General features: G+C 37.0%; 1 protein-coding gene across 6 annotated transcripts in view; it reads right to left on the reverse strand.

The window, feature by feature from the left end:
* Positions 1-14,531, reverse strand: part of SLC6A15 (solute carrier family 6 member 15) — a 35,784-nt gene extending 21,253 nt beyond the window's left edge. Inside the window, exons 1-4 of one of the 6 annotated variants that reach the window (XM_072331429.1) lie at positions 13,429-13,896; positions 12,638-12,836; positions 9,286-11,511; positions 3,953-4,429 (exon numbers count right to left, since the gene is read on the reverse strand). In XM_072331429.1, coding sequence (XP_072187530.1) covers positions 3,953-4,241 — 289 coding nt within the window. In that variant the 5' untranslated portion in view covers positions 4,242-4,429; positions 9,286-11,511; positions 12,638-12,836; positions 13,429-13,896. Of the gene's footprint in view, positions 1-3,952; positions 4,430-6,999; positions 8,023-9,285; positions 11,512-12,637; positions 12,837-13,428; positions 13,897-13,927 lie in introns of those variants that run through there. The other 5 variants (XM_072331447.1, XM_072331418.1, XM_072331466.1 and 2 more) reach the window with 5 other exon arrangements.
* Positions 14,532-22,355: the final 7,824 nt, after the last annotated feature.

Below are 22,355 nucleotides of genomic sequence, written 5' to 3' on the forward strand. Positions count from 1 at the left end.
TACAAACTGTTTTTATCAAGAAAACTCTAATAATAATGGTTTTACATTTTATAAGTATGCTTACAGCCTGTCTTACAGATTGGATGATGTTCTTCTCAGTAGTCTTGCACAGATTTAGTATGTGTGCTGATTTACAAAACTGTGTTTAAATCCCCTCAGCCAATCAGCACTAATAAAGAATTTAGGTTGCAAAATAAAAATCAGACATTTTCAGTGCACTGAGTAAGATAAGACTAAATTTCATGAGCTGAATGCTCATGATGCTATAGTGTAAATTCAGAGTCCACAAACCATTGCTTAAGCATTATTGATAAAAAGCTAAGTAGCATAGCTGCTGAATATAGTATCAGTGTTGGAAATACAAGAGTATTTGCTTTGTTCCCATTCCTCTAAAATTTGACAGTGAGACTAAATTATCCACTCGGTGCTGAGTCTTTAGAAGTTTACATGTTATTTCCTCTGTAGTTCTCAGGAATAGCTGCTTTGTTTTTCATAAGCTCACAGAATAAAACTGTTCAATATGTTGATATTTCAGTACAAAATCCAGACTCCTTAATTATGAAACTCTCTGATGTGATTTCATTCATATCAGTCTTTTCAAAATGTAATGGTAATTAATCTGCTATAGATTTTCTCATGCTAGTCACATCTTTTAACTGTTTATTTTGTTTACTAGTTTTTGTTGCATATGAAGCAAAGGTGTGTCACTGAATTCTGCCATATGGAAAAAAATGACACCCATTAACACTCTTCGATGCTTGCTGAGAGTTTAGAAAGACCACACAATGGATGTGAGCACAGTGGTAGGTGGGTGGTGTGCCTCAGCTGTGGTGACAGAAACACAAACTATGTTCTGGATGACCATACAGATTTTTAAGAGCATGGCAGACAAGCTCTTGTTCATCACTGGTGAAAATGAATATCTAAGGGTAGTGCCTATGTTGAAAAACAGAGTTTAGTAGCTGAGAATTTGCTCTATCAAGTAGTGTTATTGTGTTCTTTGTCTCTGTTGTGGCTTCTGTGTAAATAAATAGAAGGCATTATCTTTGAATAAATATGAAGACCAGGGTCACTTGTCCACAACAGGGCACAGAAGATAGCGTGACTTCACAGACAGGCAGGAAAGATTCATGCCAGCTTTGAGATAAGTCAAAGTGTTAAAACATAATCAACTAAGGAATAAAGTGCACTATTAGAGAGCAGAATATGGATACAAAAAAAAAAAAAAAAAAAAAAAAAAAAAAGTGAGCATGCTAATGACTGGGTTAAGGTCTTCTAGATCCCCTCTTCCAGCTTATCTTAAACAATTTGCTTTTTGGACATCCTGAACTCCAGAAACTCCTCTCTCACTCAAACAGTCCAGATGTTTTGATTAGGATGTATTCTAAGAGAAACTCATTGGACAGCTTTAGGTTTCAACTGAATCCACAGAATCTGATAGATACTAAAACCAAGGAAAGTAGGACTGAGGCCAGGTGCAAGGGCAAACTGAGAGGAGTATGAGCGAGAACCTTCCTGCACGGTGGCAGCAGCTGTTAACATCAGCTCTCCTATCTTACGTAACTTCACTCTGACTATAATTACATATTGAAAGACCAAGACCCATGCCATTGTCTAAAAAACTATGAGTTGTTACCATGTTATTAATTGTTTTTCTTCTATTCACATTGGCTATATCCCCAGATGATTTAAAACATTATGAATTCCTTGAAACTTCACTAGTTTTTACCAGCACATGATACGGTCTACCCTGAGTAGTTAATTTTCTATCAGAATTATTACAAAATGTGTTTTGTAACTTACCATCTTTTGCTCCAAGTGCAACATGAATTAAAAGACAAAATTACAGCTAAATTGCTATATCATTTTGTTTTACTTTCTAATTTGACATTCCTGAAATTCAGTTATGAAGTTTTCACACAGAAACAGTGTGTATCTGAAAAAACACATATTTGTCTTCATATAGCAATAAATAAGTTTGATAGTGTAAAAAATGGCTAATATATAAAACTTTTAAATTTAGTTTGAGTATACTCATTTCTGATGCAAATTTCCTCTGTGAATCTTTGAGCTTATTAATCTGTAGGCCACAATTGTGGAGCCTGGGTTTTACCTACCAGAGAGAAGGTGGATCTCAGGTCAGGATAGGGGTAAAGGAGTCAAAGTTGTATAGCCAGGTCCTTCTGAACAATTTCAGACCCTTACTCACTGATACTAAAACTCCTTTGGGTGCTCCCTCATTCTAAGCCAAGTAAATGCACACCACTGAGGCCTCAATTTCTCTTAACACTTGCAGTGTTGCAGCTACATTCCTTGTTGCACTGAAGTCCACTACAACTGCATACTAGCTTCTTTGATCCACTCTTACAATAAACATTCTCTGGGAAAATCCAAAGAGTGAAATCCAAGGAAGCCTTGGCTCTAATGATCACTTGCTTTCCTCTGTCTTGCAGAAGTAGCAACCAAGTTAAATTCATAATTTCAAACAGTTGCAATGTGTTAGTCTTGACCTACAACTTGATTGATCATTACAGTGAAATTATCAAGAATATAAACATTTTAATAGCTACAACTTCAACTAGTATCAGTTTGCTCAAGAATTATTTAACAGAAGTAATAATTTTTCAAATAATAGCGATTCATGGTCAATTGCAAATTATCTAGTAAGCTAGATAACATTGCCTATCATTGAAAATCTGTTTGGTGTTTTTGTTTTGTTTTGTTTGTTTGCTTGCTTTGTTTTTTGTTTTTGTTTTTGGAGAAGCTACATACAACTTCTGTTTTCTCAGTTAATATCACAGTTTCACAGTTACAGATGAAGAAAATTTATCTTCTATACAGACCATACAACTTTCCCTCCAGAATAAAGAAGAGAAAAGGAAGTTGGAGAAAAAAGTGTGAATAAAAAAATATTGCACTAAGCAAATATAAAACAATTTACACATTATCCTAAAGATGGAGGATGTGAAAGTAAAAATCTCCCCTTTTACCTTCTAAAAAGAATAAAAGAAAATGGAGAATGATATGCTGATTATACTCTAGGCTAAATTCTCTACTTCTCAACTTCTCATTTGCATCAGTTTTGCCATTCAACCTTTGGAATCCAGTATAAATCAAATGTTTTCTTCATTTTCTGTTTTATATCATGGATTCAGTTTCTGTATCATAAAAACTAAGTTATGTTTCAAATTCAGCTAACTGGCTGTGACAGAATGAACATTAATGTAGTATAGCAGAGTACTGTACAGAATACGTTAAAACACTAATCCCAGAGGAAGATCTCTAGCCACCTACTTTCTTCTATATTTAAGACCATGAATGAACAGCTAATAAATAATGTTTAAAGTGATAGGTAAAATATTTAGGAAAATAGAATATGTAGCAGCATAAAACAGATATACTCCCTTAATGTAAATTTTATAATGCAAGTTAATCTTACCAGTTAAAAAATAATAAAAAAATAAATAAAAATCACTCACTAATTTACAGGAAGTAAATAAAGAACTAGGAGCTAAATGTGATCAAAAAGCAAAGGTCTGAAGCTAAATAGTAAAGACTGAATACTGCTTTGGTCTTTAAAGTGGAAGTAGATTAATGTTTTGATTTATTCCCCAAGTACTATAAACAACACTTCAGTACAATTATACCCAGGTCCTAAATAATGCAACACCACCAGAAAGATCTAACAGGGTTCTGGTTAACCACTAGTAAAGTCCCAAGAGCTTTAAGACACTTTCTGCCTTGAAATAAGAAAATGGAATCTTATCATTATCTGCTACTTGCTTTAGCATATTTATCTCACTAAACAAAGAGAATGAGGATTTTTCATCAAAAGGTCTGGTAGAAATCAAAAGAAAAATCTAACATGCTGAAGCAGGTGTTACTGTATCTGTGCTAACCTTAATCTTAAAGGTTAGACTAATCATTTAGCTACCACCATCCCAAAACTTACCTCCACCATTTTTCTGACACAGATATGGGAATCGCCACACATTCCCTAATCCTACAGAAAATCCAACTTGTGCCAGAATATATTGGAGTTTGCTATTCCAAGCAGGTCTTTCATCTTCCACATCTGAGCCTTCTTCAACATCCACATCTTTTTCCTCCTGATCACCAACCATCAGCTCACTCTTCTTAAAGGCTTCATCTGAAGAGTCTTCATTAGAGAGAAGGTCCTTAACCGACTCAATGACCTCATCATCTAGGTCTCTTTTCACTACCTTGCTGTTTTTAGGCATTTGTAATGTGAGAAAAATACAGGAGTAAAGTTCAGCTGGGACAGATGGAGAAGTGCTGAAGAAAGATCTCCCTCTGCTGGGCAGAAAATTTTGAAGAAATAGAATAAAGGTGCTGCCTGAGTCCTTGATAGCAGGGAATCAAAGGTAGGAACGTCTCTGTTTCTGAATGTTTGTCCTACCGAAAGTGTCTGTGGAGGAAAATATATATACATATTATTGCACAATTCAGAACTTAATGTAGTAATTGTAGGCTCTGGCTTACCCAATTTTCCTTATTTGCAATTCATGTTTTGGTCCTAAAAATGCATTTCATTCAGTTCCTGAGGGATTTGTTGCTGTTGTTGTCATTTTTTTAATTGTTTTTTCATCTGTTTCCTAAAGATTTATAGGCTAATTGCTCATATTTTAATCTGGAAGCATAATCAGATTCTTCTTACTAGACATAGCAAGTCATGCATTTTGCATAGAATTTAGGAGACCAGCTCCATTCTTTCCTGACTTAGAAGCTCTACTGGAACTGCTGAGTTTATTTAAAATAGAATTTACACAAAGTAGATTACTGTTTGGGGACCATTTCTGAAAGTCATATAGCAATTAAGATGTTGATGTGTAGGACAAACTCAGCACTTCAAAAGCAAGGGACATTTATTTATTCCTCTTCTAGGAATACATAACCACAAACATATTTTCAAAGGAGAGAGCTTCATCTCTTCTGAGCTTTATTGCTTTAGATACTTTCTTGGAAAAAAGGAAGTAACTAAACATATATTAAACTTTTGAGAAGCTGTTACCTAACCCATTGAAAAAGCCTGCTGTTTCAAATGTTCATGTACAAAGAAAAAAAACAAAAAACAAAAAAATCTGCATTTAAGTATATGCTTTTCTTTAACACACTGAATCTTTTATAAGGACTGATGGACTTCCTAGCAGCTGTCATGCTGAAATTAGGAATTTGGATAAAAAAAATTTTTCAGAAAACTCAAAAATTCTCTTCTATTCACATGGGACAAAATTGATATGTACAAAACCATCTGCACAATTAAGAGTCTTAAAAGGGATTTAGATTATGTGTTAATCTTCTTGAAAACCCGAAAGCAGGACTAAATTTCCACATGGAACCGAATCAAAACTCCTGACTGATGAGAATCAGAAATTCCTAGAGGATACATGCAAACTTTCTGATTTTGCTTATGAACTTGCTTCAATATCTGGTCCATAAGATGAAGATTGTACTGTACTGTGTGGAACTCAAATAGAGCTGAGAACTGTTCGTAGAATTACTGGACTGACAGCGCAATAATTGAGTCCTCAAGAGTGCTTCAGTGCCTAGTGACAGGTCACAAAGAAAGAAGTTAAGCCACTGGAATGCAGCCCATAGCTTATCCAGGAGACGCTCACAAAAACAGCAGTAAAACCTCTGTGAGCACAAGTGCTTTTATCAGCCTGGGGTCTGACAGGATAATTAACTTTTTGATAGTTTCCTAGGATTTTGAAGCTGAACTTCACTCCAGTTGCCTACTGAACTCCGTTGTAATCTCCTTCCATTCATTCCCTAGATTCTTGTCACTGCCTTCTCACCTTCCCTCTCCCTCTGTCACTACTTCTTCTCACCAACTTCACCAATGGGCACGCATCCCACAATTTTTAAGCACACCCGAGCTGGTTTGTGATCTGCTTCACAGCTCCCCACTGATGGTGGAAGGGTTCAAGGTTCTATAAATCTTCCTTTTAACATGTGGTGGTACTAGTAGCAGAGTTTGTTTTGTCTGAAACTAGCTCTTCAAAAAAAGCAAGTGTAAGAGTAGGAGAGTACAGAACAGAGTAACAGGGAAAACAACTTCATCTATTTCACCTTTTAGGTTGCAAACTCTTCAGATTTATCAAATATATCCTATTCTAGTCAGTCTTCACCAGCTGTAGCTGTGACTGACATTTAGGTAGATACAGGATTCAAACCAATAATACAACAGTTGAAGCATTTATGCAATCCTAATTGAGCTTCAAGATTACAAACCACAGCACCTGCTACTTCATCTGCTACTTCTATTCACTTTCAAAACTTTTCCTTTCATTTCACTGATGTAAATTAATGCAGCTTCTCAGTTACATTAATTAGTAACAACACTGGGGACTAAAAAGTTAAAGTGAAACAATTTTATCTTTGTTCTTGATATAAAAGTTGCAGAAGTGTGTCTCCATTGAAATTTGTATGTACATCTGAAATCCGTTTTTAATTGTAAGAAACAGAAAGCCATTTTTCAGTACTTATTAAAATATTTTAAAAGGTCACTTCTATAAAGGCACTTCACATATAATAACTTGCATGGTAGCAGTATGATTTATCCACTGCTCTCCCAGATGAGTCAATGCCAACAGAAATTGCATCATTCTGCCTGTCCTCTCATGCATTAAACACTGCATTGCTACACTTCAAAATACACTGGGCCTGATATTGTCATTCCTAGCACAATATCATATTAAGCTCCCTTTCATTAACCTTCCATTAAGCCAGCTGTTATCAGTAGTAATATCATAGCACAGGTTTGTGATACCTGAGAAAATGCTAGAGGCAGGCTGCTGGGGCAACATTCATTTTCAAAAGTACTGGTTTGCTAACTGAATATGTATCATTGGCTAGACTGCATCAGAGAGTACACAGCTAAAGTCCTTCAAGATACATCACAAATCCACAGGTGGATTCAGACTTTACAACTTGTTTTCTATCTAAAAGTTTACACTAAAGCAAACGCAGTCCTACCTCAGCAGACACTTCCATCAGGTGCACTTTGTCAAAATGCGGTCTCAGTTCATTTGTTCAAGTGCTCTGATGTTGTGCTGGGCCCTCTCAGAACACACTCCAGGGGACTTGCACAAAACCCTCTTTCTCCGATCAGTCTGCACAGAAAGTAAACTCCAAACTACTCAGCCCACGCAGAGCACAGATATGATTTCTCCCAGGCTGAATGAGAAGATACCCTGTAAAAATCACTCACTGGCAGAGCTGGATAATCAGGAATCACTGAAGAAGCTTTATTTTGTACCATACAATTCCTACCTACAAAATACTTACAAAAGCCTTAACACACCAGCACACAGAGGGAAAGCAACCTGATTAGAATGCCATATTATTAGCAGATTAAGCAGCAGCGATCCCTTGCAACACAAAATTCAGACTTAAATTAGCTCCTCATCAGATCTGAGCTCTCTATACAACGTTTAATTCAGGTTCAAATCCAAATTTTGTAATGCTGGCTCAGGAAGATAAGAAAGGTAGTCTCAGCTGACCAAACTTCAGGCATTTGCAGTAGGAGCTGAGACATGTTTGTCAGCTAAAGCACAAAAAGACCCATTCAGAAACATTTTGCTTGATAACATTTTCTCCTAATCTTTCTTAAATGTATGCTCTAGTAAAGGAACTGTAGTAGATTTAGCTGTAATAAAAATATAGCAACTCAGTAGAATTATCTACACTCAGATTTTAACAAATGACAAATAATCCTCAAATCTTTGTTTAAAAAAAAAAAAAAGTTTTGATCTTTGTCTAAGCTAGAAGAATCACAGAATTGTAGGGGCTGGAAGAGACCTCCAGAGATCGAGTCCAACCCCCCTGCCAAAGCAGGTTCCCTATACCATGTCACACAGGTAGATGTCCAGGCGGGTCGGGTCTTGAATATCTCCAGAGGAGACTCCACAACCCCCCGGGAAGCCTGTTTCAGTCCTCCATCACCCTCACCATAAAGAAGTTCTTGCAGAGGACACAGAACAAAAAGTCAGGATTCTCACCTCAGCAGAAATTCAGAAAAGATCTGAATTAAAACACACATCAGATTACATGGATGAGAACTACATGAAAAAGTGATGAAGATGAAACACATAAAATGCACTTCAAATATGAGGAAGGAAAAAAAAGTGTCTGTACTTCATAAAAAGATATCAAGAAAGCTCATACAAACTAACTTTAGAAGTTATAATATGCTTCTGTAACATCATAAAAATTGGTAAAAGAAAGAATGGACAACCTTCTAAGTTCAGTGCTTGTCTTTAAAGGCAGGGAGAAAAATATTACTGCTCATTCCTTTAGAGCCCATTGATCTTCTCTGATGAAGCAGTCAACATACTAACTCGCTACCCTGGGGGTAGCAAAATGCAATACAGAGCTACAACAAGTTCATGTTACCTTAATCTCTGATTTGAGTACAGATTGTGAGAGCAAAGTGTACCAGCTCAGTACAAAAAGCTTAGCAAAAATGCCTGTTGAGAAAATCTCCACCCTGACCAGAATGATTCAGCAGAGGACACAGAACAAAAAGTTAGGATTCTCACCACAGCAGAAATTCAGAAAAGATCTTGATTGAAACACACATCAAAATTAATGGATGAGAACTACATGCAAAAGTGATAAAGATGAAACATATAAAATGCACTTTAAATATGAAGTCTATAACTAATTCAGAAAATGAAAGACTAAATTTTAGGAGCCAAAGACTGCTGTGAGTCTGCAATAAGGAACTGGATAACTGGTGCCAACAGGATGGGGAGAATAGCTGATGATAATACTTAACTGAGAGAAAAAGAATACTATAGGTACAAAGCAGGTTTTGTGGGAGTACTGAACTCGCAAAGAATGGTTATTGCTGGAGAATCTGTGAACAGATAATTATTTCAGCAAGAGTCACAGTAAGCACTTAGCAAACTGAATCGGTGTTGCAATGCAGCATTGTGACTTCTGGTGGAAACAAGAATATGCACCACAGTCTTTTTGCCCAGTCAAGTCCATTTCATCTATGCACTCCAGGAGTCATTATTCTGCTCTTCAGTATAAATTACATGACCTAACACTGTCCTAGCTGGTTTAATGCAACAGATACAAATTCAAACACTATCGATTACAATGAATATTCTGTAAAATGAAACATTTATCTGCATTCCATAGTGATTCTGAGACATGCTAATGTACATTACACTTCTTTTGTTTTTTTGTTTCTCGTGTTGAATCATTTAGACCACAGCAGAAGTATTTAAATACACAAGATTAAATTCAGACCTGATGTAAGTATGGGTAGTTACATACTTCAGTGACACAGGGTCTGCTTAGAATCACTGGGAAATTTGTTCTCAGTTCCTACAAAATGGTCTTCTTGTTGTGCATCAAGAATTCACCAACAATTTCCTTTCCAGACTAGTCTCCTCCAGTTACTGGAAAATGTTCTCTACAGTCAGAAGAAAAACAATATCTTAACAGAAAAAGTAAGATTTGCTTCTCAGAATTGCTCACTTTCTTCAGCATCACTGGGTGAAGAAAAATATCTGAGATAGAAGGTTACAACCTAGGAGTCTTAAACAACATTTTATTTCTTTCCATTTCACGCAGTCTCTAAACTTTATTGGCTCTACAGTAGTTTATCACCAGCTTTCATGTGTTTCTCAGTATTTTCTTCTCACAAATCAACCTCTCTGAAATGCTTAACAGAATTGCTGGGCATTCTCTCTGTAATTTCCTATTCAGCTGGAGAAAACTATTACTTATCCTGATTGGTTTATTGAAAAATCAAATGTAGTAGCTACCATTGTTCCAGTTGAAGTTGCATGAAGTAATGCTTGCAATTCTTAAGGTAACAACTTTTAACTGGAAAAGTGTGATAGTTGTAACTGTTGACAATGTGAAACAAAATCTCTGTTTTCTGAACTAACCATATAAGCCACAACACGACCATGATTTTCTTATAAAACCTTATCACACACTTCTGAGATGGGAGAGGATATGAAAATATCTCAAATAATTAATTCAAGAATTGATGTTATTTAAGTTTAAAAAAAAATAATCAAGTATTGAAAATTAGACACTTTTCCTTCTGTGTGTCTGAACTGACCAATAAGTAAATCAAGTTGTCCTTGGGGAAAATAAATAAATAAAATTGTATTCACTTCTTTCCCTGCTTTCTATACATAAGATAGATAGATAGATAGATATGTAAACTGTATGTTAGCAGAAACTCTGCTTCTCCTCAAAACAGAGTGTTTTATTAATGATATAAATCATGCTTTCAAATTAAGTTAGAGTAAATCCCTGAATATAAAAAGAAAATATTCAATCTAAACTCCATTATAGAAAATCCAAAACTATAAAGTCCCTATTCCAGTTTCTCATCCCTTCTCCATTTTAACATAAGAGTATGCTGAATCATTAGCGCTGCAGTACACATTTATGGTACCTGAAATAGTAATATTTTTTGCAAGCAGCAAAAGTCAGTTTTCCCAAAGTGGGAAAAAGACCACTGGCACCATGAACTAGATTCAAGGCCTTCCTGTACACAGCATTATACAGCCTTGTTCTTTTCTCTTTTCCATACAGCAAATAAGGAACTGCTAGTCTCAGAGTGAAGAATAAGAACAAGGAGTTCTGATTAAATGTGGGATTCTGGGAAACCCAGCCCAATTATTCTCATTCCCTAAAAACTCTTCTACCAGTTACCACTGTTATTTCATCCTATTTTGTATGGACTTGTCAGGTTTTCAATATCTAGCTGTTTGAAAGAATAATGTTCAGTTATCAGTATTCACTGACATGTTTTCCTAGAACATTTCCCGAGTAATAACAGCAAGGCTACTTGAAGAATAAGAGTTTTGGGATGAAGTTTTGGGATGCCACCTGCTGATATGTCAAAGTTCTTCTGCAACCAATTGAAAATTTAGAGATCACATAGAAAAGCTACTTCTAATATTATTCTCCTTTACAACTTTTTGTTTGCTGATATATATAGTTCATGAGTAAGCTGTTCTTCTAAAAAACTCAATAGATATCCTATATTTTGGAGCAAGATTATTATTCCTTGATGTGAGTGGAAAAGTGCAGTGGGGAAAAGCAAGCTGGGGATATGGGTAAGCACACATAAATCTGTGGATGCTCTTAGTTATGCACTAGAGGTTTACAGAAGAAATTCTGTCTCTTCCTGAGAAGATTTCTACCACAAACCCTTCCCTAGAGATTTAATTCCATACCACTCTCACAGTAACTACCCCAATGCACAGTAGCAAAGCAATTTATAACAAAAGGATTACTTTTTATTAGTAGCTTTCATGTTTCTTGCTATTATCCCCCAAAATATATTTCTGAATAACCTGTGATTTTTTTTTTTTCTTTTCTGATAAATTCAACATTCTAAAATTTTTGTGTATACAGGCTTTTGCAATATACAGCAGACCAAAGAGTTGACAGATCGTTCAGAGTATATGGTCCTCATCTGCACTACTACTTTTTTTGCTCGCTCACCTGTAAGAAAAAAAAAAAAAATAAAATAAATAAAAAAAAATAAAAGCTGTAAGAAGGACAAGACACTGGAGAACAACAGGAATCAGCTTAGCCCGCAAAAGCAGTTTCAACATGCTTTAGCAGTTTTACTTCTTCAGTTTCTGAATTGGTGGAACACCCAAATAGCAATTAAATGCCTTGGTTTTTCATCCATGGATCAAAACCAATGGAATTCTTTCTTCTTGAATCTGAAGTGCCTAACTGAGCCCAAATGAATTTTTTGATATGCAGCAAATGCAGACTCATGCTGTAATTCTAATGTTGTCTTAAAAGGTCTTGGTGTAAATTTATTTATTTTATTTCTTATTATCCAAGAAAAAAAAAAAAAATAACCTACCTACATATTTGGTAAAGTTTCCTTTTTAATAAGATATTGATAATGTGTATCTGAAAAACACAATGCTCAATAGATTAAATAAATAAATAAAAGGAATATAGTCATTGTTTTCTATTAAATGGGGAAAGCAGAATAATTGATGGATAATACATCCATTGCATACGAGTATTGCATTAGATAACTCAATGAAATGTTTGTTTTCTTCATTTATACTCTTCTTTGGAGTGGAGAGCAGATTTGGATCTCCATCCTATAGCATGTAACAGTGCCATATTCGTGGTGCATATTACTGTTTAAAAATAATTAAGGTTCTTCTAGAAATCAATACTACGGCAGTGAGCTTGATACACAGCAATATCACACAGACAAAAATAAAATGGCTGATAAGGACGAGGTCTTGGCTACAGTATCTTTTAAAAATAAAACAAAGCACAAACTACTGAAATGGAGTAAATTCCATTGCAACATCTCAACTTGCAAATCATTGTGACAGCGCAGGCATCACATTTACTTCCACAACAAAAGCAAAGCATTGCAATGAAATCCCAGTTTACCCTAATGCAAATGTGAGCATGGGAAATTTAAGGTTTAATAAGAAAAGAGATGAGATTTCAAAACTTGGAAGAGAAGTGCGGGCATCAATCTGTCACCCTGTGGATATTGCAGAGGGCTGCAGTCATTACATGCCCCAACAGAAAATACCCTCCAAACGTATGGAGGTTGAGAAAAGGTCCTCATTACCATACCCACCCAAACATGGCTGACACCGGGGCTCACCGGTCCTGAGCCTGCCGTGCTGCTCCGACCACCGCAGCCGAGGGATGCGGGATGCGGGGAGCGCTGGGAGGTTCCGCGCCGCTCTCCGCGGGCGACGCCCGATACTCAGCGACAACAGCGCTGCGCAGCCAGGCCCGAGCCCTCCTCCGCCCGGCTCCTGCAGCGTAAGAGGCTGCGGAGGGGACAAGAAGATGATGGGTGCGACTGGCACGTCTCTGCCCCGCACCCGCAGAAACCCGGAGGCAGCCGTTCACAGAACGCAGCGGACCTTGCCATGCAGCCGTCCCCCGCCCCACTTCTGCTACTGAAACTCGTGCTGGAGGTGGTGTACGTCACATGCAGGAGAGGAATGAATGAATGAATTTTTTGTCATTCGTGGTGGGAAAAGAACGTATATCCTCGGTCAGAGTAAAGAAAATAATAATAAAAAGAAAGAAAAAATAAAAAATAAAAAATAATAATAAAAAAAAAAAAAAAAAAAAAAAAAAAGAAAGAAAGAAAGAGAGAAAGGAAAAGCGCACCGAATGAACATCCGTGCAGCCCACCGCTGAGTTCAGACACAATGAGTTCAAGCGGCTTCCAGTGGGCGCTCGCTATTGTCTCCCGAGGGGCCGGCTCCCTGCTCGCGGGGCCGCAGGAAAGCGGGCGTCGAGCGCAGGGCACCCCGCTCCGCTCCCCACTCCGCGCCCGGCGGCACAGACCCGGGACGAGCACGACCGACACGCCCGCCGCTCTCCGCCGCGCCAGGGGGGCCTCCGCCTTACCTCCTCCACCCGCCGACAGCGGGAAGGAGCCGGGTGCCCGCACGAAGCGGTGAGCGGGGCTAAGCGGGCACGGGGCTCAGCAGCAGGCAGACGGTGACGGCGCGCACATGTGCTCAACCCTGGCTGCTGCGGCGGCGGCGTTTAAAGACAGACATAAAAGCGGCGGGGGGAGTGGAAAGGGGGAGGGCGGTGGTGGGTTGGGGGAGCCGCACCTCCTGACGCAGGGAGAAGCCCCCCCCCCCCCCCTCCAGCGCCTGCAGCAGCATCTCCTGAGCTGGTAGGCGGGCGGGGAGGAAGGCAGAAGCGGCGGCGGGAAGGGGCGGAGGAGAAAGGAGGCGCCCCCACCTACCCGCCCGCTTGCCGGCGCCGCCGGGGCCTACTCGCAGACCCGGACCCATGTGCTTCATGCGTGGGCTGCGAGGGGCTTTCGGGTAAGGGTACAGGGGAACGGGCCGGGAGGAGACCCCCAGGTGGTTGCGCAGTAGAGAGGGATGCAGACCTGAGAAAAGGGCAGGCGGTCAGGGAAAGGACGGCGGCAGAACGGCTGCGGTGGGTCCATCTTCGGGCTGGAGGCCGGGACGCACACTGCAGATAGCACCAACAAGCGCTGCTGGTGGTGGTGCAGAAGTCTTGTAGCGCTAGCTTTCATTGCTGCCATAAACCTTATGGGGGTGTGGACTTGGGATATTTATCTTTAATCACTCTGTAAGCTTCCTACCACTAAGTCTGTCCACTGGCCTTGTTCTGTTTTGCTTGTTTGCAAATGTTCATCGTTTCTAGTTCGGAGGAAGGCAGATGATGAGGGCTGGAAAGGAAGCTGCTTAGAGGCACACAGCTGGCTTAGGAAGGCAGGTTTGCTCTGCTGAAGAAGGGTGCAATTGAATGGAGAATGAACTTTCTTAGCATTCACTGTGAATTAGTGCAACACTAATTGCAACTATTTAACACGTGCTGGAACTGAATGGAACTTCCTTACCCTGCCCGAATCAAGGAGAGATATTTCTTCAGTGTTGCAGTCTCTCTAGCTGACCTGAATGTTTAGTTGAGAAAGGTGTGATGCAAACTTCTGTTCATATTTCTACCTCATTATCAGAAGTAGTTTGTCATTGTGTGGCATATTCCTCATTGTTAGTGCATTTTAATAAGAATTTCCAGAAGCAGTGTTTGAGTTGTGTACAGAAACAGTTCTGTAAACAACATATTCTGTATTCTACATATATTTACAATATGTTTGATTAAATATAAGAAGCTATTTTTGTTTTTGTCTTCTTCCTTTGAGAGTGACAAGGCACTGGAATAGGTTGCCCTTAGAGTTGGTGGATGATGTAGAGTTCAAGGTCATGCTGGATGGAGCTCTGAGCAACCTGATCTAGCTGTAGGTATCCATCCATGTTTCCATGTTCACTGCAGAGGAGTTGGACCAGATGACCTTTAAGGGTCCCTTCCAACTCAAACCATTCTATGATCAGATACTATTTGGAACTCAGTAATAATGAACTTTCCTTAAAGATGTTCTAAATGTAAACCAAACTTCTTTATACTAAGCATCAATAAGCAGAAGAATTTACATGTTCTACTACCACATGATAAGAATTAGGCTTTTTTTTTTTTTTTTTTTTTTTTTTTTTTAGATTAACCGATAATGTTATCATATGATCAGCTTATTGCTGCAGAAAAAGGTCATTCCTGGATCCTTTTGAATTATGTGTACAGATAATGATGAGCTCAGATCTGTAATCATATTGTCAATTATCTGATGACTAATTTTACTGTGAGAAAGGCATCGTTCAGTTTCTAATGTCCATCAAACAGATCATCAGTCATCAGTTACTTTTCTTTCAGCAACTGCAATTCTGCTAATAACATTTTAATAAGCAAATACAAAGTATCACAAGGGTAAATATTCAGCAGTATTTTCCTCTTCAGACTTTCTGCAGTCCAACAATTTACATTCTGAATAGGTGGGCTGGGGCACTTTTACTGCACCTCTTCTAAGTACGATATTCTTGCTGCAGATCTTACCATCACATTTGTCATCTTATTATTAAGTTTGCTGAGACTTAAAACAATCTTCAAATCTTGCTCTGATTTAATCTTGAAAGAGGAAATATTTCCATCTTCAAAACTGTAGAAGTGAGTGTGTATAAGTGAGAAAAATATTATACAAAAGTAGCTTCCTTTTTTTTTTTTTTTTTTTTTTTTTGCCATGTTTTTAAGCACTAGAAGCCATTGATGGATGAAAATATTGAGATTAACCCTTACAATGTTGAGATACATTGTAGCCTAATCTATCATTCTGTAAGCCAAGTGACTACACATATAGAGAGAATGCCTCATTTGCTGTTCAGACTTGATGCATCTGCTCTATCTGTGCTGGTGACTCAGGAGATCTGAAGACAGGAACAGTCTGAATGGGAACCAAGAAATAAATGAGAAATGTCCTACAGTAAAGCTGCATTTTGTTAGATGTAAGCAAGTCTATAAAGAAAATAAAAACAAAAACAAAAAAAAATGTTTAAAAATCATATTTTTATGCATCTTCTAACTATTGAATAACTGCAATCTTAATTAATAACATACCAAGGTCTTTAAAAATCTCTTCTGCTCTGATGTATTTGTATTCATTACTGTGATGGAATGTCCTTCTGTAAGAGGTGAAAGTAAAAAAAATAACATTCTTCTAGGTAAGATGATGTAGACTTGCACGTACCAAAATAAGAATAAAGATGAGTTAACTGGTTAAATCATCCCTAAATTTCACTCATGGTCCAAGGCATGAACTTCCAGGACAGAATGATTTAGTGGTTTGAAACTGTTCAGACTTCTCTGTAAAATCTGTTTCATGATGCTTCAGTTAAAGATGTCACCCGTGACACACTCCTTGTTAAAAGAGTCTTTTGTATATAGATATAGTTAATAATATCAGTGCATGTAAATGACACTTTTTTTCACTCGGGGACTAAGTATGAAATCAGACAACACAGCATCTCACACCTTTTGAAGCTGTCAATATTCTTGATGTTCTTTCTAGCTCTGTGTTACTATTGAAATTTCACTTCAGCTATTCCACTCAGGATACTGCACATTGTGACCTGATCTACATAAGTAATTATCCACTATGCCAATCTGCTCCAGCTGTACCATGATGACCTAAGTCTCTGGGACACTGCTTGACACCAGTGCTTTATATTTACAGATTTTAAACTATGATCTGATGTACAATAAGAATGCAGATATTACGCACAGAAAGTCAGGTATGCTGTCAATAGCAATCCTAATGTTTTGTAGTTATCTACTTGGTTGTTCTGAGGACTGTGTTCCACCTGAATATTGATTCTATGCTACTTTCAAACTCTGATAGGAATCAAACAAGAAAATATGCTTAGCTTTGTTGGTACTGTTTTTAAATCCCTTTTGTCAAAGCCAAGGTCAGTTCTAGACAACATTGTTTATTAATACCTTGTCAGTAACTCACAACTGGCTGGTGTACTGCAACCAATCAGCCTATTAAAACAGCTCCAACAGATGGTGACTGCATTTCTGAATACATTAATGGGAACTGATGCAAAGAGAAAATTATTGGATTTATTGCCTAGCTTATCTTTCTTAAAATTAGAGAACATGACAGAGGAACACCCTAAAATTTAAATTTGATCTGAAGTCTGTGTCACTCATAATCTTACACAACATGAGCAGCTGGACATGATGGTGACTTCAGTGTCCAAGCGACCTAGTCCAGCTGCCTACCTCATTTTAGTGGGGAACAGCAATAGAAATGAAGTCCTGGAAGTTGTGAGCTCTCATACAAATCTGTTCAGATTAAATATGCCCTTCTGTCCCTTACTGGAGAAATAAAATGTCACAGATACTTCCCAACATCAAACAATACCATCATGTTAAATAATTAAATGGAACACTGGAAAGATGTGCAAATCACAAATACACACAAGATTCATTCCAGGTAAAAAAATACACCACGCAAACTGAGAAGACTCATATCAAATCGTATTTTAACAGTTTTATCTAATAAAGTTGATTATGGTACTTGTGAAAATGTGGAAAATGAAGATGTAATTCCGATAATTGGGCCATTCTCTATACCTCTGATAATGTAAAATATATCATCATATCTAAGTTGTTGGTAGCAATGTAAAAAGCTAGCAACCACTTAGCCACATCTTTTCTTGAAGATATAACAATAGATATTATAGCTATAAGAATTTATGTCATAGTACACAAATGAAATTTCAAGACAGCAAACTTAAAAATGGGGTTGAGTGGGCTGAAAGGTAGGTTAAGTAGTTAATAAATCACCTGGCAAATGCACAGTAAGTTAAAAAATAAAATAGGATGTGCTAAACATTAGGCATGGTAGCAAAACAATGAAACAGATCCCAAACAAAAATAAAATATGAACTTCTTTTTAACTTATATGTGGGTCTTTCTAAGAGTAATACCTCCTATTTATTTACATGGAAACTGTAACAAATATGAAGAGCACAATAACACTGTTTGCTAGATAAAATTCTCAGCCACAGAACACTGTTGTCCAACAGTGTCACCACCATTAGCTCTGCATTTTTACCAGAGTTGAAGAGCTTGCATGCTGTGCTTATAGAAATCTGCACTAGCAGAGATGACTGACAGTTACTATCATCACTGCTGAAATGCATCACTCCTTGGCTCACTGTGTTCACATTGTTTCATTCCATTGTTTCATCTCCATAAACATTCAGTAAGCTTCCACTAATGTCTGTGGGTGCCATTTTTTCCACACAGAATTCAGTAACACACCTTTGTTTCAGTCACACATTCATGTCAGACACCATTTTGTCAGACTGCTCTTCTGCTGCCAACTGTCACACAGTAACAACATTCAGTGTAATGTTGCAGGGAATGTTCAAACTCAATTGCAGTTCCACCATTATCTACCTCTGACACTGTGGGCCAGCAGAATAATATTGGAGGCATTACTTTTGGAGCTGCCCTTCTATGTACAAGACTTAGCTACAATGCTCAAGAAGCTATTCCTTTTTTTTCTCTCTCTCTTTTTTTTTTCTTTTTTCTTTTTAATTTTTTTTCTTTTTTTTTTCTTTTTTTCTCTCTCTCTTTTGTTTTCTTTTGTTTTCTTTTTCTTTTTTTTTTTTTTCTTTTTTTTCCACAGAAAAGGTCTTTCAAAAAGCCTCATGGTCCAGTGATTTGAGATCCCTTATGGCCATTTTCAACTTTTTGTCTGTTTGTTTTAATGTAATCCTGTTCAGCTACTAACGCTGGTGATCCATTTGTGGAAGTAATACTTTGTTTCCAACAGTATCAGAAGGATTACAAGAAATGTCACAGTGCAAGCGTTTTGCACAAGTTGCTGATTTTCACTCATTTTGTCATAATGAACATGTCGAAGAACGCTTACTGAACAATGCAGAACAACTGACAAGTCCTCATGACTTCTTACTGCAGAATCATGCTAACTGCTCTTGGTCATCTATGAGAAGGAATACTGTTGAATTCTGAAGGAAAACTTTTCCTTGTACCTTGAGACATGATATATCTCTTTGGACAGAGTGAGTATGGATCTGCTTACTGCCCACCTGCATTCATGTTTGGGTAACATTTAAGAAGGAACTTCACTCCTTAGTCTGGGGAGAGGATAAATGCATTGCGAGGCTTGTGTGTATATATGGAGATTGAAGTGTTCATTTCCAGGAACACAATGAGCTAAGGGTTTGACTAGTTTTGCAAATGTGTATCCATTATTATTATTATTATTATTATTATTATTGTTTGCTTAACTTGAATATATAGGTATAATTAATGGAACTAAAGGATGACTACCATTTCTTATGCAGAATAAAATAAGTACTCCATTTCATTAACAGAAGACAGAAATAGCATTCAAAGTATCATTCAGCTAAGCACAAAGCATCAAGTAAATTGTATGCATTCCCATAGACATGCATTTTGGTTTTGAAAATAATATTGAATTCATTAATTCTGCTTACTAAGGAATGACTCCATGTGTTAGTTTCATTTCTGTGACATACTCTGAATCTCGGAAACTATACTCTCTCTTTATCCACATGTGTATGTTTCCTATAAAATCATAAAATTATACCAATAAAATTATACTATGGAAAACACCTTCTGATTCTCAAAACTCACTGAGACCAGAAGAAAAAGTATGAAACTGATCAAAATTTTGTGAGTTCAAAGAGATTTTCTCACATGAGATGTGGTATTCAAGGTGACACATTTTCCAGAAGACTGTTGAGTGTGTATTTGTAAAACCAATACTTTGAAGATAAGCAGGTAAGAACTATTATTTCAATTACTGTAATTCAGAATAACATGCAAATAGCTGAACATAATATTCTGACAAAAGAGAAGAGTTTATTTTCAGAAATTCCTAAAAGATTCTTTACAAATTGAACTTATGAAAAAATGATTTTTATGTCAATAAGGAATAAATACCTTAATATACTCCATTACAAGTCATTTCCAAGAAATTCTGAAATTTTGAACACTTGTGCAGTGTTCCAGATCGACCACCAAGGGTGTGGAGAAAAGAATAAGTCCTCTGCTCCAGACGGCTGAAAAATATGTAACAGTCATGGGTGGCACTGTGAAGCCTGGCTGAAGACAGTAAATAGATTGAAAAAGATGTCCGCATTTTGTTGAGTTGTTTTCTCTGCACCAGCAGTCTGTGTAGGTTTGTGTTGCAACACTGCATTCAGGAAATTACATGTCTACATAATAGTCTAATGTTTTCACCTTAACATATCCTCAGACACTTAAAATGAAGTTAATAGAAAGCATTATTATTATTTTTAGGCCACAGATACATAAGCATCACATAAAATACATAGGAGAGTGTAATGATGTTCTGTTCATGATTATAAGTCTTGAATGAAGTGATAAAATAGCAGAATGTTTTCTGTTTGTTTGTTTGTTTGTTTTGCTTTATTACACAGTAACCCTATAAATAAAGGTATTTGTTTGTTTTGCTTGTAGAACCATGCTATATTCCATATTTTGAATTTTATACTGTAGACTGTGTTCTGAATGTTATTTTTTGTTCAACACAATGAAAGTACCTGATACTCAATCTATTCGAAAATCTAGGACAGCATGGGCTAAACCCATATTAATTTGAACGCTGCTTGAAGAAAAGTATGATTTAAAACAATCTACAAAGTGTCTGGGGCTGTGTGTTGGTTGTCTGACTGAGACTTCAAGATATATCAGTTTGAAAATGAATTTTAACAGTATGACCTCAGGTTACAAGCTTCTGGATTGAGAAATGCCAATGTATTTCTTAATCTTAGGATTGGCAAGGCCAAACACAAGGCTTCACTCGTCTCTGCAATCCTACCAGTCATTACTACCCACAGAATCTGTCATTCTCTACTTTCAGGGTAACAACAGAGGAGTGAATAGGAAATCCATGTTAGATTTTCTTCATGCCTTATTCATGCCATTTCATATGTATTTATTTGTGTCCAAGGATGAAAATTACTCATCCCTAAATTTATCATGTTCAGTCTTAAATCTACTCAGATTTCACCATCACATCTTGCTGAAAATTGATCCAGAACTTCTCTCTTGTGATGACTGGAGGCCTTCTTTGAATGGCCTATTCATTGTCATTTGGTCTTGTGCCAAAATTTCTTGAACAGTTTTCTGTCTCTGCATTTAATGTAAAATAATGTATATATGGAGAGCAATGCTATCCCTTCCTCCCTTTTGAATCAAGGATTTCACCATCCATTTTTTAAAGGCTCATGCAAGCTTGAGCGTATGGAATTTCTACATTTTATTTAAACAGATTCAGTACTTTTTGAAAGTCCACAAGTTTCCCTAGAATTTTCCCTAATTTACTATTGGCTCCCCTAAAATCAGGAATATTAGTCACAGAATTACTTAACCATTCTATCTACTATCATGATCCAGGTAATGATCACTCAACCTGATTTTTTTTCCTTTATGACTTCACTATTCCCCAGAAAAAGGTAGTATGCCATCAATTATTTTTGCTACTTTAATTATTGTAATTAAAGAAATGCCCTGCTTAGCAAATATTGTTATTGCTAGTAATATTTCCTCCCCAAAGTAGCTGCAGTTTCAGTCTCTATGAAATAGGCTTCTGTAATAATTATTTTGTCAGTAACATTAATTTGTTCTTGTCAGTATACCATTTTTAGAGTCAATAGACATCATTATAAAACAAAAAAAAACTCTCCACTGCCCCTTAAAAATTTCTGAATTCTTCTCTAGATGTGGCTTTAACCAAAAATATATTTTACTTATGCTCTCTTTTCATTCAATTAAGGATTTCAGTGGCATCTTCCAGAATATTCTATATCATCTTTAACTTTGTCTCTGCTCCATATTTTACACCAGCAGTTCTAAATCTCTCATTTTACTTTCAAAGATCTTTGAATTAATTTAAAGATATTATCTTATCTGATATTTGGCCAGTTTCCTAGCTGGATTAGGTAATCTTCCTCTAACTGACTGAAGTTTTTGACTTCTGCTCTGGCAACTCTTCAACTGTCATCACTGTTCATATATTCTTTCTCCCAGAATACTATTATTTATTTTCTATATCCCTTGGCACTCCATTTATTAAATTTTCTCTTCTTTACTAACTGCAAGCAGAATAATTAGCTGAGACTATTCCACACAAATTCTCTGTGGAATCAGCTTTGTTTTTGGATACCTGGGCTTACTTGCAGCCTTAGAGTTGACTCCATGTGTTGATAAGAGTATTTTTCCTGTAAATACCTCCCATCAGTTGGCATCTCCTTTAAATTTGGATTTCCAAAAATCTGCACCTACAGAGTTTGTAACTCCAAATAGCAATTTAAATACTAAAAGCAAGGATAACTGGAATCTGCTAGAACTTTAGTCACATTTCTGCTCTAAGAACT

This window comes from Excalfactoria chinensis, chromosome 1 (assembly GCF_039878825.1).
Source record: "Excalfactoria chinensis isolate bCotChi1 chromosome 1, bCotChi1.hap2, whole genome shotgun sequence".
NCBI classification, from domain to species: domain Eukaryota; kingdom Metazoa; phylum Chordata; class Aves; order Galliformes; family Phasianidae; genus Excalfactoria; species Excalfactoria chinensis.